The sequence below is a fragment of the Cervus canadensis genome, chromosome 8 (genome assembly GCF_019320065.1).
Source record: "Cervus canadensis isolate Bull #8, Minnesota chromosome 8, ASM1932006v1, whole genome shotgun sequence".
NCBI lineage: Eukaryota > Metazoa > Chordata > Mammalia > Artiodactyla > Cervidae > Cervus > Cervus canadensis.
In genome coordinates, this window is record NC_057393.1 from 89,072,751 (window position 1) to 89,090,190 (window position 17,440).

Consider the following 17,440-nt stretch of genomic DNA (forward strand, 5'->3'; position numbering starts at 1 on the left):
CTGTCCCCCGCCTGCCTCTCTGCCTCCAGCGGCTGAGGAGGGGCCTGTATGCAGCCGGCCAGCTCTCCTTTGGTATTTGCTCAATCCTTTGCTCTGTGAGCTGGTCAGGCTGTGCATCAGAGCCTTTCTCAGGAAAGTTATCTCACGTTAGCTCCCTCAGATTGTCCTCAGGGCATTCAGGCCCGGTCTTTACCCTAAGCACCGATTATGCAGCCTGCACCTCTCTGTCCAGCCCCTGCTCGCTGGTGGCCAACGTGAGCATTTGGGCTACTTCTCAGCTGGCAGTTGCGGTTAGGCGCATATTCTGTGGGTTTCTTTTTTCTTCTCTTGGTTATGTTGCCCTCTGAGTTTCCAAAACTCCCCACAGACCCACCTGCGAGAGGGTTTCCTACAGTTTAGAAATTTCTCCTCCTTCACAAATCCCTCCCCAGGACAGGTCTCCATCCCTAATTCTTTTGTCTCTCATTTATATTTTGTCCTACCTCCTTTCAAAGAGAATGGACTGCCTTTCTGGGTGCCTGGTGTCCTCCGCCAGCATTCAGAAGTTGTTTTGTGGAAGTTGCTCAGAGTTCAAATGATCTTTTGATGAATTTGTTGGGGAGAAAGTGGTCTCCCTGTCCTATTCTTCCATCATCTTGGGAACGCCCCCTCCCCCCAAAATAATAATTTACACTCAAGAAGACATGAAGAAAATTCTCAGTATTCTCAGAACTGCTGGCATATTAAAGAGAGAGTGTTTATTTACCCAACTCTTCTCTAATTGGACAAAGATTGGACAATGTAACTAATGGAATAAAAATCTCACCAGTGCAGGAGAAAATACTTTTGGTCAGCCCATCAGAAAGATCACTGAGCTGGTAAACTGCCTGCCTTCCCCCTCGCCCCATGCATTCCTCCCGAGCTGCTCCTCCTTTTTTTTTTTTATTAACATGGACCAGTTTTAAAGTTTTTATTGAATTTGTTGCTTCCGTTTTACGTTCTGAGTTTTTGGAGGCAAGGGTAAGGGATCTTAGTTTCCTTAGGTCCCTGACCAAGGATTAAACTCGCAACCCCTGCATTGAAAGGCAAAGTCTTAACAACTGCACTGCCAGGGAAGTCCCAGCTCCTTTTTATAGCTTGCTGTCTTCTTCATAACCTCACATACAAGTTCTCAGAATCTTCAAATGTTTCTCTGTCTTGTGTGTGGGACAGTGAGGCTTTATCAGTGAGCATAGGAGAGACGGTGGTTCTGTAACAAGTAGCCCCTACACCTCAGTGGTTTAAAGGCAGAAGTTAATTTTGTTCTCACGTCATGTATTCATCGGGCTTGTCAGGGCAGAATGCCGTGGTCCACACCATCCTAATCTAGGGACCCAGGGTGATAGGGGCTCTAGCATTTGCTGAAGAAGGTAAGTCAATAAAGGCTCTTAAAGGTTCTCTGTGGAAGGGATGTGCTTCCTTCTGCTCACATGTCTTTGGCTAAAACAAGTCAAGTCAGCATGCCTAACTCCAGGTAGGGAGCGAAGCCCAGTTCTCCTGTGAGCCTAGAGGTGAAGGAGGATTGAGTGTGGCTTGCAGACAGTGGGGCCTCCTACCACAGTGAGGATGGGGCAAAGAAAACAGGGGAGACTGCTGATTAACGTGCTGAAGTGGTTTAAAGCTAAAAATAGAAATGAAAGTTAAGGCAGTGGTGGGGTCATGCTAAGAGACTCAGCATCATAAAATAATTAGCCAAGAATTTTTTCCCAGATGTTTGTTTTTACCGTGAAGAAGGATTCTGTTACCGAACCAGGTCCACTTGCTCAACGTGCAGCAAGCCGGACACTGAGATCCTGTGATCTACAATTTATTCACCAGGCAGCCAAGCGAGGAGATGAGAGCACAAGTCTCCGTCTGCCTCTCAAAAGTGAGGGGGGTTGGGTCTTCATGGGATAAGCACAATGATCTTAGGTGTGGGGAGAGGTTTTTAGAGGAAGGGGGAAAGGTGAGGTAATCACTGTTCTATGCAGGTGTGTCTGGGTTATAGGCTTCAGTGTGTTCAAAATTGAGGTGCTCAACTTGATCTGAGGGTTGAGTTTTCTGCACCTGACCCCGAAAGGCCCTTCCTTGGGCCCTGTGCAGGCCCAGTTGGGGGCTGGTGATCCCAGCCAGCCTTAGCCACCTCTCACAGGGCAGGAGGTGATACTACGTACATGTAGAACAGCTGGGCTACGAGAAACTGGGAAGGTATGCGGTTAAAGAGAGGAAAAAGGGAAGAATGAATAAAGCGAGCCTACTCCGTTAAGGCAGGTGACCAGCAGAGTGGTTTTAACAAGCCAGTCCCCTGTCCATTGCTCTGCAAGACAGCTGCATCCTGCACAGGCCCCGCCCTGTGGAGCCAGAGCCCAGAACTGCTTTTCGAGATGCCGCCTGGCTAGGATGGCCTGAGATTGAATAGTGACTGCTGTTCTTGGCCAGATTGACAAGAGAGTTTCCTTAAAGTCTCAAACTTCTGGTTAATTCCATGGACTGGTAACCATAACCAGGGGGTATATTCATGTAAAGACTCACATATCTTGATGGCATTTGCAGTATCATTATTTTCTACTGGGAATTATGAATCCCCATCTCCATCATTTCTAGATTTCTGATGTTCCTTAAAGAAACTTGTTCCTTTATGCCTTTTTTCCTTCCTTCCTTCCTTTCTCCCTTTCCTTCGCCTCCATCCCCCTCTTCCTCCTTTTCCCTCATGACTTGTGGGATCTTAATTCCTCAACCAGAGATTGAACCCCCGGCCACGGCAGTGAAAGCGCCAAGTTCTGAGTCCTGAGAATTATTTAAATATGACTTTTTACCCTCTAAAATCCCTGCTCGGCAGTTATCCTTTTCTAAACCCCTCACTATACGGAGCTTCCCACAGACACTGCATGAGATACAGATGTTGGTCTCTCCCTTACTCCTCTTTTTCCTTTGTTTCTCATCAATCCTATCTTAAACTTTGAAACCTTAAATTTATTTCCTCCATTTTTCTTCTATTTGCTGTTAATTAGGCTTTTGTGCAACAAGCATATGTTATTGTTTGTTATCTGGGCCAGTTTCACAGCTTTTAAAAACATGACTCGTCTCTTGGTGGATGGATACTATAAGGGACAGATGACCTTAATAATTTTTTTTTCCTTTTCAGACCAAAACTAAAGACCAAAACCATCTTGATAAAGATGTGGATATACAAGAATTTAACTTAGAAAAGGTAGGTGTTTTTAAATTATTTTTCCAGGTTTTAATACCAAAAATGCTTGTGTTTCTATGTTGTCCAATGGTCAGGGAATGGTGATGCAGGGCACACTGCATTTACTTGGTTGAATATTGTGCAGATGTTTAAAACATGCTGATTTTATGATTACAGTGTCCACGATATAGTGGTAGGAAAAGCAGGGATGTGTGTGTTCTGTGGTTGTAACTTGGTTTTTTAAAAATGTGGGGGGGGGGGGCGGTGGTCCTAAGATGTTGGAGGAATAGAACGGGATGACCACTTTCTCCCCACAAATTCATTGAAAGATCATTTGAACGCTGAGCAAATATCACAAAACAATTTCTGAATGCTGGCGGAGGACACCAGGCACCCAGAAAGGCAGCCCATAATCTTCAAAAGGAGGTAGAACAACATATAAAAGATAAAAAGAGAGACTAAATAGCTAGGGACAGAGACCCATTCTGGGGAGGCAGTTGTAAAAGAGGAGAAGTTTCCAAACACCAGTAAACCCTCTCACCGCAGGTCTGTAGGAAGTTTTGGAATCTCAGAGGGCAACATAACCGGGAGGAAAAATAAATAAATAAAACCCGAACAGATTATGTGCCTAACCACAACTCCCAGCGGAGAAGTAGCCCAGACCTCCTGTCCGCCACCAGCAAGCAGGGGCTGAACTGGGAGGCGCCGGCTGCATTGCTGGGCCTGAATGCCCCAAGGGCAATCTGAGGGAGCTAACATGAGACAGCAGCCCAAACTGTGGGTTAGCCAGAGAGGAAAAAAAAAGAGGAAAGAGAGAGAGAGAGAACTTCCCTGCGAAAAGCTCTAACCTGAGGCACTGCAGGCCCACTCACAAAACAACGGACTGAGCCAATACCAGAGGAGAGCTAGCAGGCTGCGGACCTATCCCCCACCGGAGGCAGGGAGGCAGGCAGGCAGGCAGCGACAGCCAGAGCCGGAAGGCGAGGGGCAAACTCGGCCCCAGAGACAGCATCCTCTACCAAACTGTGAGCAGGCTCCCAGTTGCTAACCAAGTCTTCCTGGGCTCCTGGACGGTTGACATCCGTCAGGAGGGTCGCAGCCAGAGATCAGCTCCCCAGAGGAGACACACGGCACTCCTGAGACGGCACTCCTGAGCAGCTGGGATGGGGAGGTGATAAGACGCACTGCCCACTTGGGGAGAGAGCACTCACAAAGCACCTGGTGGCCTGAGCTGCTCGGACCTGGGAAGGGCACAAAACGCAGGCCCAACTGAGTCTGCGCCTCGTGGAGTACCCGAGGACCTGAACCTGAGTGGCTTAGGCCTGGGAAGTGCACGCAACCGAGGGCCTGCCTCAGACAGTTCCCGGCAGAGCAACCTGGAGCCTGAGCAGTGTAGACGGGGAAAGCACACACGCCGTGAGCGGGGCAAACCCAGTGTGGCCCAGACACTGCGAGCGCTCCCCACACACGCCAGGGATGTTTGTCTGCAGCGCCCCTCCCTCCCCACAGCACGACTGAACAAGCGAGCCTGAATAAGTGACCACCAGCGCCCCCTTGTGTCAGGGCGGAAATTAGACACTGAAGAGGCCAGCAAACAGAAGAAGCCAAAATAAACAGAGAGAACGGCCTTGGAAGTGACAGGTGCGACAGATTAAAACCCTGCAGTTAGCACCGACTACATACAAAGGGGCCTACAGATCTTGAGAAGTATAAGCTGGATCAAGGAACTATCTGAAAATGAACTGACCTCACACTGCCCTCAACAGCTCCAGAGAAATTCCTAGGTATATTTTTCTATTATCACGTTTTAATTTTTCTTAACTTTTAAGTTCTTTATTACTCCTTTAATTTTCATTTTTAAAACCTACTATTACCTTGCCAAAAAAAGACCCTATTTTTAAAGCAAATTTTATATATCTTTTTTTACAACTTGTGATAAATTTTTTTTTAATATTGTATTTTTCAGAGTCTAACCTCTACTGTAGATTTTTAACCTTTGCTTTTTCATATTTGTTATCAATTCTGTACCTTTAAGAATCCAATCTTCAGTACCCATTTTTACTTAGGAGTGTGATTACTGGCTTGAGTGCTCTCTCCCCTTTTGACTCTCCTTTTTCTCCCCCAGGTCACTTCTATCTCCTCCCTCCCCCTTTGCTTCTCTACTTAACTCTTGTGAATCTCTTTGGGTGTCCCAGGCTGTGGAGAACACTTAGGGAACTGATCAGAGGCTAGCTTGGTCTCTCTCCTTTTGACTCCCCCTCTTCTCCTGGTCACTTCTATCTCCTGCCTCCTTCTTCTCTTCTCCATGTAACTCCATGTAACCTCTCTGGGTGTCCCCCACTATGGAGAATCTTTTCACCATTAACCTAGATGTTTTATCATACGGTGCTATATGGATGGAGACGTCTTGAGGCTACTGTAAGAATAACACTGAAAGCCAGAGGCAGGAGGCCTAAATCCAAAACTTGAGAACACCAGAAAACTCCTGACTCCAGGGAAGATTAATTGACAAGAGCTCATCCAAAAGCCTCCATACCTACACTAAAACCAAGCTCCACCCAAAAGCCAACAAGTTTCAGAGCAAGACTTACCAAGCTAATTCTCCAACAACGCAGGTACATAACACTGAGCACAAAAATACAGGTGGCCAAAAGTCACACCAAACCCATAGACATCTCAGAACTCACTACTGGACACTTCATTGCACTCCAGAGAGAAGAGATCCAGCTCCACCCACCAGAACACTGACGCAAGCTTCCCTAACCAGGAAACCTTGACAAGCCACTTGTCCAACCCCACCCATAGCGAGGAACCTCCACAATAAAGAGGAACCACAAACTGCCAGAATACAGAAAGGCCACCCCAAACACAGCAACCTAAACAAGATGAAAAGGCAGAGAAATATTCAACAGGTAAAGGAACATGATAAAAGCCCACCAAACCAAACAAAAGAGGAGGAGATAGGGAGTCTACCTGAAAAAGAATTCAGAATAATGGTAGTAAAAGTGATCCAAAATCTTGAAAACAAAATGGTGTTATAGATAAATAGTCTGGAGACAAGGATTGAGAAGATGCAAGAAAAGTTTAACAAGGACCTAGAAGAAATAAAAAAGTCAATCAGTCATGAATAATGCAATAACTGAAATCAGAAGCACTCTGGAGGGAACCAACAGTAGAATAACTGAGGCAGAAGATAGGATAAGTGAGGTGGAAGATAGAATGGTGGAAATAAATGAAGCAGAGAGGAAAAAAGAAAAAAGGATCAAAAGAAATGAGGACAATCTCAGACGTCTGGGACAATGTTGAATGCCCCAACTTTCAAATCATAGGAGTCCTAGAAGAAGACAAAGAGAAATGCTGTGAGAAAATACTTGAGGAGATAATAGTTGAAAACTTCCCTAAAACGGGGAATGAAATAGCCACCCAAGTCCAAGAAACCCAGAGAGTCCCAAACAGGATAAACCCAAGGTGAAACACCCCAAGACATGTATTAATCAAATTAACGAAGATCAAACACAAAGAGCAAATATTAAAAACAGCAAGGGAAAAGCAACAAATAACACACAAGGGGATTCCCATAAGGATAACAGCTGATCTTTCAATAGAAACTCTTCAGGCCAGAAGGGAATGGCACGACATAATTAAAATAATGAAAGAGAATAACCTACAGCCCAGATTACTGTACCCAGCAAGGATCTCATTCAGATGTGAAGGAGAAATCAAAAGCTTTACAGACAAGCAAAAGCTGAGAGAATTCAGCACCACCAAACCAGCTCTTCAACAAATGCTAAAGGATCGTCTCTAAACAGGAAACACAGAAAGGTTATATGAATGCAAACCCCAAAAAACAAAGTAAATGGCAACGGGACCATACCTATCAATAATTACCTTAAATGTAAATGGGTTGAATGCCCCAACCAAAGACAAAGACTGGCTGAACGGATACACAAGCAAGACCCCTATATATGCTGTCTACAAGAGACCCACCTCAAAACAAGGGACAGATACAGGCTGGAAAAGAAGGGCTGGAAAAAGATAGTCCATGCAAATAGAGACCAAAAGAAAGCAGCAGTAGCAATACTCATATGAGATAAAATAGACTTTAAAATAAGGGCTGTGAAAAGAAACAAAGAAGGACACTACATAATGATCAAAGGATCAATCCAAGAAGAAGATATAACATTTATAAATATATGTGTACCCAACATAGGAGCACTGCAATATGTAAGGCAAATGCTAACAAGTATGAAAGGGGAAATTAACAATAACACAATAATAGTGGGAGACTTTAATACCCCACTCACACCTATGGACAGATCAACTAAACAGAAAATTAACAAGGAAACACAAACTTTAAATGACACAATGGAGCAGCTACACCTAATTGATATCTATAGGACATTTCACCCTAAAACAGTCAATTTCACCTGTTTCTCAAGTGCACACGGAACCTTCTCCAGAATAGATCACATCCTGGGCCATAAATCTAGCCTTCATAAATTCAAGAAAATTGAAATCATTCCAGTCATCTTTTCTGACCACAATGCAGTAAGAGTAGATGTCAACTACAGGAAAAAAATTAAAAATATAAAAATATGGAGGCTAAACAGCACACTTCTGAATAACCAACAAATCACAGAAGAAATCAAAAAAGAAATCAAAATATGCATAGAAACAAATGAAAATGAAAACACAACAACCCGAAACCTGTGGGACACTGTAAAAGCAGTGCTAAGGGGAAGGTTCATAGCATTACAGGCTTACCTCAAGAAACAAGAAAAAAGTCAAATAAATAACCTAACTCTACACCCAAAGCAACTTGAAAAGGAAGAAATGAAGAACCCCAGGGTTAGTAGAAGGAAAGAAATCTTAAAAATTAGGACAGAAATAAATGCAAAAGAAACAAAAGAGACCATAGCAAAAATCAACAAAGCCAAAAGCTGGTTCTTTGAGAAGATAAATAAAATTGACAAACCAGTAGCCAGACTCATCAAGAAACAAAGGGAGAAGAATCAAATCAACAAAATTAGAAATGAAAATGGAAAGGTCACAACAGACAACACAGAAATACAAAGAATCGTAAGAGACTATTGTCAGCAACTATATGCAAATAAAATGGATAACTTGGAAGAAATGGACAAATTCTTGGAAAAGTATAACTTTGCAAAACTAAACCATGAAGAAATAGAAAATCTTAACAGACCCATCACAAGCACAGAAATCGAAACCGTAATCAGAAATCTTCCAGCAAACAAAAGCCCAGGACCAGACGGCTTCACAGCTGAATTCTACCAAAAATTCAGAGAAGAGCTAACACCTACCTACTCAAACTCTTCCAGAAAATTGCAGAGGAAGATAAACTTCAAATTCATTCTATGAGGCCACCATGACCCTAATATCAAAACCAGACAAAGATGCCACAAAAAAAGAAAACTACAGACCAATATCATTGATGAACATAGATGAGAAAATCCTTAACAAAGTTCTAGCAAACAGAATCCAACAACATGTTAAAAAAGATCATACATCATGACCAAGTGGGCTTTATCCCACGGGTACAAGGATTCTTCAGTATTCACAAATCAATCAATGTAATACACCACATTAACAAATTGAAAGATAAAAACCATATGATTATCTCAATAGATGCAGAGAAATCCTTTGACAAAGTTCAACATCCATTTATGATAAAAAAAAAAAACCCTCCAGAAAGCAGGCATAGAAGGAACATACCTCAACATAATAAAAGCCATATGTGATAAGCCCACATAAAACATTATCCTCAATGGTGAAAAGTTGAAAGCATTTCCCCTAAAGTTAGGAACAAGACAAGGGTGCCCACTCACGGCTGCTATTCAACATAGTTTTGGAAGTTTTGACCACAGCAATCAGAGAAGAAAAAGAAATAGAGGTAATCCAGATTGGAAAAGAAGTAAAACTCTCACTGTTTGCAGATGACATCCTCTACATCAGTTCAGTTCAGTTCAGTCGCTCAGTCGTGTCTGACTGTTTGCGACCCTGTGAATCGCAGCACGCCAGGCCTCCCTGTCCATCACCAACTCCTGGAGTCTACTCAAACCCATGTCCATAGAGTCAGTGATGCCATCCAACCATCTCATCCTCTGTCATCCCCTTCTCCTCCTGCCCCCAATCCCTCCCTGCATCAGGGTCTTTTCCAATGAATCATCTCTTCGCATGAGGTGGCCAAAGTACTGGAGTTTCAGCTTCAGCATCAGTCCTTCCGATGAACACCTGGGACTGATCTCCTTTAGGATGGACTGGTTGGATCTCCTTGCAGTCCAAGGGACTCTCAAGAGTCTTCTCCAACACCATAGTTCAAAAGCATCAATTTTTCGGCGCTAAGCTTTCTTCACCGTCCAACTCTCACATCCATACATGACCACTGGAAAAACGGACCTTTCTTGGCAAAGTAATGTCTCTGCTTTTTAATATGCTGTCTAGGTTGGTCAGAACTTTCCTTCCAAGGAGTAAGCGTCTTTTAATTTCATGGCTGCAGTCACCATCTGCAGTGATTTTGGAGCCCCCCAAAATAAAGTCTGACACTGTTTCCACTGTCTCCCCATCTATTTCCCATGAAGAGATAGGACCAGATGCCATGATCTTAGTTTTCTGAATGTTAAGCTTTAAGCCAACTTTTTCACTCTTCTCTTTCACTTTCATCAAGAGGCTTTTTAGTTCCTCTTCACTTTCTGCCATAAGGGTGGTGTCATCTGCATATCTGAGGTTATTGATATTTCTCCCAGCAATCTTGATTCTAGCTTGTGCTTCTTCCAGCCCAGCGTTTCTCATGATGTACTCTGCATATAAATAAGCAGGGTGACAGTATAGAGCCTTGACGTACTTCTTTTCCTATTGGGAACCAGTCTGTTGTCCATGTCCAGTTCTAACTGTTGCTTCCTGACCTGCATACAGGTTTCTCAAGAGGCAGGTCAGGTGGTCTGGTATTTCCATCTCTTTCAGAATTTTCCACAGTTTATTGTGATCCACACAGTCAAAGGCTTTGGCGTAGTCAATAAAGCAGATGTTTTTCCAGAACTCTCTTGCTTTTTCTATCATCCAGCGGATGTTGGCAATTTGATCTCTGGTTCCTCTGCCTTTTCTAAATACAGCTTGAACATCTGGAAGTTCACGGTTCACGTATTGCTGAAGACTGGCTTGGAGAATTTTGAGCATTACTTTACTAACGTGTGAGATGAGTGCAATTGTGCGGTAGTTTGAGCATTCTTTGGCATTGCCTTTCTTAGGGATTGGAATGAAAACTGACCTTTTCCAGTCCTGTGGCCACTGCTGAGTTTTCCAAATTCACTGGCGTATTGAGTGCAGCACTTTCACAGCATCATCTTTCAGGATTTGAAATAGCTCAACTGGAATTCCATCACCTTCACTAACTTTGTTCGTAGTGATGCTTTCTAAGGCCCACTTGACTTCACAGTCCAGGATGTCTGGCTCTAGGTGAGTGATCACACCATCGTGATTATCTGGGTCGTGAAGATCTTTTTTGTACAGTTCTTCTGTGTATTCTTGCCACCTCTTCTTAATATCTTCTGCTTCTGTTAGGTCCATACCATTTCTATCTTTTATTGAGCCCATTTTTGCATGAAGTGTTCCCTTGGTATCTCTAATTTTCTTGAAGAGATCTCTAGTCTTTCCCATTCTGTTGTTTTCCTCTGTTTCTTTGCATTGATCACTGAGGAAGGCTTTCTTATCTCTCCTAGCTATTCTTTGGAACTCTGCATTCAAATGGGAATATCTTTCCTTTCCTCCTTTGCTTTTCACTTCTCTTCTTTTCACAGCTATTTGTAAGGCCTCCTCAGACAACCATTTTGCCTTTTTGCATTTCTTTTCCATGGGGATGGTCTTGATCCCTGTCTCCTGTACAATGTCATGAGCCTCCATCCTCTACATAGAAAACCCTAAAGACTCCACCAGAAAATTACTAGAGCTAATCAATGAATATAGTAAAGTTGCAGGATATAAAATTAATACACAGAAATCCCTTTCATTCCTATACACTAACAATGAGAAAACAGAAATTAAGGAAACAATTCCATTCACCATTGCAAAGGAAAGAATAACATACTTAGGAATAAATCTACCTAAAGAAACAAAATACCTATATATAGAAAACTATAAAACACTGATGAAAGAAATCAAAGAGGACACAAATAGATGGAGAAATATACCATGTTCATGGATTGGAAGAATCCATATAGTGAAAATGAGTATACTACCCAAAGCAATCTACAGGTTCAGTGCAATCCCTATCAAGCCACCAACGGTATTTTTCAGAGAACTAGAAGAAATAATTTCACAATTTGTATGGAAATACAAAAAACTTCAAATAGCCAAGGCAATCTTGAGAAAGAAGAATGAAACTGGAGGAATCAACCTTCCTGACTTCAGGGTATACTATAAAGCTACAGTCATCAAGACAGTGTGGTACTGGCATAAAGACAGAAATATAGATCAATGGAACAGAATAGAAAGCCCAGGGGTAAATCCAGGCACCTATGGACACTTTATCTTTGACAAAGGAGGCAAGACTATACAATGGACAAAAGACAATCTATTTAACAAGTGGTGCTGGGAAAACTGGTCAACAACTTGTAAAGGAATGAAACTAGAACACTTTCTAACACCATACACAAAAATAAACTCAAAATGGATTAAAGATCTAAAGGTAAGACCAGAAACTATAAAACTCCTTGAGGAAAATATGGGCAAAACACTCTGATGTAAATCATAGCAGGATCCTCTATGACCCTCCTCCCAGAGTAATGGAAATAAAAGCAAAAATAAACAAATGGGACCTAATTAAACTTAAAAGCTTTTACACAACAAAGGAAACTATAAGCAAGGTGAAAAGATAGCCTTCAGAATGGGAGAAAATAATAGCAAACGAAGCAACTGGCAAACAATCTCAAAAATATACAAGCAACTCCTGCAGCTCAATTCCAGAAAAATAAGCAACCCAATCAAAAAATGGGCCAAAGAATTAAACAGACATTTCTCCAAAGAAGACCTACAGGTGGCTAACAAATATGTGAAAAGATGCTCAACATCACTCATGATCAGAGGAATGCAAATCAAAACCACAATGAGGTACCATCTCATGCCAGTCAGAATGGCTGCTATCCAAAAGTCTACAAGCAATAAATGCTGGAGAGGGTGTGGAGAAAAGGGAACCCTCTTACACTGTTGGTGGGAATGCAAACTAGTACAGCCACTATGGAGAACAGTGTGGAGATTCCTTAAAAACCTGGAAATAGAACTGCCATACGACCCAGCAATCCCACTGCTGGGCATACACACCAAGGAAACCAAAATTGAAGGAGACACATGTACCCCAGTGTTCATCGCAGCACTGTTTATAATAGCCAGGACATGGAAGCAACCTAGATGTCCATTGGCAGACGAATGGATAAGAAAGTTATAGTACATTTACACAAGGGAATGTTACTCAGTTATTAAAAAGAATGCATTTTAATCAGTTCTAATGAGGTGGTTGAAACTGGAGCCTATTATACAGAGTGAAGTAAATCAGAAAGAAAAACACCAATATAGTATACTAACACATATATATGGAATTTAGAAAGATGGTAACTATGACCCTATATGCGAGACAGCAAAAGAGACACAGATGTAAAGAACATACTTTTGGACTCTGTGGGAGAACGCAAGGGATGTGGGAGAGAATAGCACTGAAACATGTATATTATCATACGTAAAACAGATCACCAGTCCAGGTCTGATGCATGAGACAGGGTGCTCGGGGCTGGTGCACTGGGATGACCCTGAGGGATGGGATGGGGAGAGAGGTGGGAGTGGGGTTCAGGATGGGGAACACATGTACTCCCATGGCTGATTCATGTCAGTGTCTGGCAAAAACCACCACAATACTGTAAACTAATTAGCTTCCAATTAAAATAAATTAAAAAAATAAATAAAAATGTGTGAGAAAAAAGGTAGGAAGTAGTTCAGCTGCCAAGGGTGGGTATTGGTGACTTTTCCTCTTTTACAATATTTTTTTTTATATATAATGTATTAAAAAATTTTTTTAATGTATTTATTTTTTGGCTGCCCTGAGTCTTAGTTGTGTTATGTGGGATCTATGGTTGTGATGCACAGGCTATGGCATGCTCAGGCTCATAGCTCCTTGGCCTGTGGGATTTTAGTTCCCTGACCAGGGATCCCACCCATATCCCCTGCATTGCAAGGCAGATTCTTTAACCAGTGGATTAGGGAAGTTCCAACAATGTTTTTAAAGGAAATGGACCTGTGTTGAAGCTGCTGTGATAAAGTGTTTCTCGGTGTGAGTAGATGTGTCTGGGGAGTGCTTTGTTGCCTTTGCGGGTAGCAGCTTGTTTAGGGCACATCTGAAGTGCCATAGAGCTCTGTGGGTCATTCTGGTTTTGTCACTGATGTGTGCGCAGGGAAATCTCAGCTTCAGCTGCCTGCACTAAATGTGGGAGAATGGTGTGGGGAAGTCACGAACCTTTGTGAGAGGCTCCACAAAGCCGCTGACCTGCCACTGTGACAGAACTCTTCGGCGGTGTAGCCGGCCGCTGAGGGTCACACATAGTAGCGTTGGGGGTGCAGCGCATCGTGTCTGGCGGGCAGTACCCCTGGGGCTGTGCTCCCTCTGTGGAGTCTCTGGAAGGCACTCGGGTCTGACTCTGCTTTGTATCTGCAGGCTCGCTTGGAAGTGCACCGGTTTGGGATCACAGGCTATGGAAAAGGAAAGGAGAGAGTCCTGGAGCGGGAACGTGCCATTATGCTGGGTGCTCGGGTGAGGGGCTGCCTCTGCCTTCCACTCCAGCCGGGTTATGGAGGAGGGGAACCCCTGAGCAAGGGAGGGTGGGGGGTGCTGGGAAGTGTTTGCAAGATAAAAAATGAGACATGTCCTTTCTCCTTTCAGCCTCCCAAAAATAGTTATGTGAATTACAAGGTTTTGCAGGAGCACATCAAAGAAAAGAAGGCAGCAAAGGAAGAGGAAAAGAGAATGGTAGGTGTCATAGCCTCTTTATTAAACTAGAATGGAAAGATGGTGTCAGTTTGCCGCAGTGCAGTGCTGGACCCCTCTGCTTGGAAAGCAGTCTAGGCAGCAACGAGCCTAGAGTTAAATAACCATTCTGTCCACTTCTTTGAGTCAGCTGCATTTTGTGATACCAGCCACGTAATCTGACTCATTTACATGAAAGAGTTGCTTTGAAATGGCAAACTCCCATTCAGATACTATGAGCTACTTTGATCTTTTCACTATATCAAGTTGTTTCTTTTGCATTTTGCATTGTGTAGAACACATGGCTTATGACAAACCACAAGGGTATGCGGATGTTATGTTCCCTCCCTTTCACTTAAAAATGGAAGGTTTGACCTTTCTACTGTTCATTTTCTCTGAATGGCCTTTCACAGTCTTGAAAGAGTTTTAGGATGAAACTTTGAGTCTGTTACGTTTAATGTGCCTACTTGAAAAAATATTAAAAATAAATGGTATCTCTGTGGCTTTTGTTGACAAATCTCTTGCCTTTTTTTGAATCTCCTTTATCCATTATGGATACGTATTTTTTCTTTGATTCTGAAATCAGGCCAAGGACACAGATATTTTCAAGAAAAAGAAGAGGAAAGGGCAAGAAGACAGGTAAGTGATACTGTTAGGCACTGGGGTGGAATGGTTCGGGTAAAACCTTTTGGTTAGTTCTGAAGGTGATACCTTGAATGCACGTGGTGTTTCGAGCCTGCTGTGGTGCTGCACTGTCTCTCTTTTATCCTAAGGCAAGCCCTTGAGGGGGGAGACAGGACTTAGTGAATCGTCCAAGATGAGGTGACTCCCTCAGAGTTGAATCAGGAACCTATTTTCAAGCACCAGACAGGTGCAGTGACTGATGGAAAAGCTGGGACTGCAGTTTCCAACAAGACCTCTGTTCCCTTCTAAGAGAGGTGCTGCTGGGTCAGCATGACCAGCCGGGGTCTGTGTTGCCTGCCTGTCCACAGCCACACAAGGGAGAGCGCTGGGGTTTTGAGTAGTGGGACCTTGATTTTCTGCCATTCTGCTTATTTCTTAGCTTTCGTTCAAGTACCTCTTTCTCTCTCCTCAAATTACTGTTTAAAAATCTACTTTTGTCTACAGCTGAAAGCTGATCATTTATTTGTTTCTGGTTGTGTGGTGTGTTGAGGTCCTGCTGTGTGCTGGGCACATAGATGTTGGGGGTACAGCCGTGAGCACATTGACGGTCTGTGCCCTGGAGGAGCACACATTTTAGGGCGGGAAGCACATTAAAACCTATAAACAGATATGTAAGGGCATGTCAGGTCCTGGCAGGCTTCGTGGAAGTGTTAGTCTCTCAGCTGTGTCCGATTCTTTGCAGACCCCATGGACTGTAGTCCACCAGGCTCCTCTGTCCATGGGATTCTCCAAGCAAAAATACTGGAGTGGGTTGCCATGCCCTCTTCCAGGGGATCTTCCCAATCCAGGGATCGAACCCAGGTGTCCCGCATTGCAAGCAGATTTACCATCTGAGCCCCCAGGGCAGCTGGCAGGCTTCGTGAGGAGGTTGAAGTTTAGCACACCATGAGAGAATGTCGCTGAAGGCGGGCTGGTGTGCTGTTCTAAGGAAGCCACATCTCAATCTTGAGAACTGAATAAAGAGGAAGATCTGGAAAGACCTGGTAGCAGATTATTCAGGGTAGAAGAAACCAGTGCAAAGGCCCTGAGGCAGGAGGCAGTTCTGGGCTGGGGGCCGTGCCTGGGAAAAGCTGAGGGTTCACAGGAGCAGACCCAGGTGGCCTGCGGTGCTGGGATCATTTGTTTAAAGCTTCGTTATAGTAATTTTCTCTCACTTTAAATGTAGGAAATCAAAGAAGAAGAAGTCTGCTCCAAGTATTTTGTCAAGTGGACGGATTGGACAGGTTGGAAAATTCAAAAATGGGACATTGATTCTGAGCCAAGTTGATATCAAGAAAATAAATTCTTCCAGAGTGCCTAAATGACGTTACTTTATAAAATAGAGAAATGGGAAAGTGCCAAATGGACTGAAACTGGACCCCTACAAGACTTCAGATTATTCTTATTTATTTTGTATTCCATAGACTGTTTTTTATCTTAAGGAAAAAAAATTGAAATAATGAATTTCTAGCTGCTGAAGTATCTGTTTTTTAATGATAACCACATTGGGCCAACTGCAATGTGAATCTGAAGTCAAATTATTGAGAAGAATGTTTAATATTCTCCAGTGAGGTTCACTCAGGTTTCACTTTCACTGGTGCCTTGTGTGTTTGCTTGTAGATATTTCATAATTTTACAGATTTGTAGATGCTAATAATTAGCTTAAAATTGCTTTTTAATTTTATAAAAAGGTTTAATCATTAAAGAATTAAGAATGTGATAATTTATCAGTTGTTTTGTGGGAAAAGCAGTTTAAATTTTCAGCCTACCTAAGGTGTATAAAATCTACTTTGTAAGAAGCTGTGTAGATACAATTTTTTGGTAAAAATGAACATGACTATTAAAAAACACGACCAATAAGTTAAACAAATGTTACCTCCTTCAAAGTCACCTCTTGGGGCAGCCACACATAAAGTTTGGGGAACACAGGGGGGTGCTTCTCAACACTGGCTGACTCTCTTAAGTGGGTCATACGTTGACTTGGAAGGCACTGACACTGTTCAAAGTATGTTTTGAACTGAAGCAAAATTGGAAATGTTTTATTAAATTAAAACACTGGAAGTACTTTTTTTTTCTGGTTTATTTTGAAAGGCAGTATTCATTAGGGTCAGTATTTTGGCAGATTTATTTTAATTAGTCCATTCATTTTTGGCTGAGCTGAGTCTTCTGTCCCTGCATTGTTGCCTGTGGGCTACTCTAGTTGCAGTATAAGGGTTTCTCAATTGCGGTGGCTTCTTGGCGCAGAGCATGGGCTCTAGATGCATGGGTTCAGTAGTTGTGGAGTGCAGGCTTAGGTGTTCTACTGCATGTGGGATCTTCCCAGATTCGGGATGGAACCATTGGCAGGTGGATTCCTAACCACTAAGACCACCAGCGAAGTCCTTGGCAGTTTTTAAGTGTATTTTTTAAGAAGATGTAGAAGATCCCAAACATGACAGAGCCCTAGGAAAAATCTGAGGAGCTGGAAATGACCGACTGGAGTGGGTACCCGGTCAGTTTAACTCATTTTCTTAATTGACAGAGAGCCAGGAAACCTAGCAGTCCCACTTCACCCCACCTCCCCTGAG

At 43.0% G+C, this 17,440-nt stretch overlaps 1 protein-coding gene across 1 annotated transcript in view; it reads left to right on the forward strand.

Moving 5' to 3' along the window:
• Positions 1 to 16,939, forward strand: part of C8H1orf131 (chromosome 8 C1orf131 homolog) — a 31,177-nt gene extending 14,238 nt beyond the window's left edge. The window contains exons 3-7 of the mRNA XM_043477147.1: positions 3,143 to 3,208; positions 13,902 to 13,997; positions 14,127 to 14,213; positions 14,797 to 14,849; positions 16,060 to 16,939. Coding sequence (XP_043333082.1) covers positions 3,143 to 3,208; positions 13,902 to 13,997; positions 14,127 to 14,213; positions 14,797 to 14,849; positions 16,060 to 16,198 — 441 coding nt within the window. The 3' untranslated portion in view covers positions 16,199 to 16,939. The remainder of the gene's footprint in view (positions 1 to 3,142; positions 3,209 to 13,901; positions 13,998 to 14,126; positions 14,214 to 14,796; positions 14,850 to 16,059) is intronic.
• Positions 16,940 to 17,440: the final 501 nt, after the last annotated feature.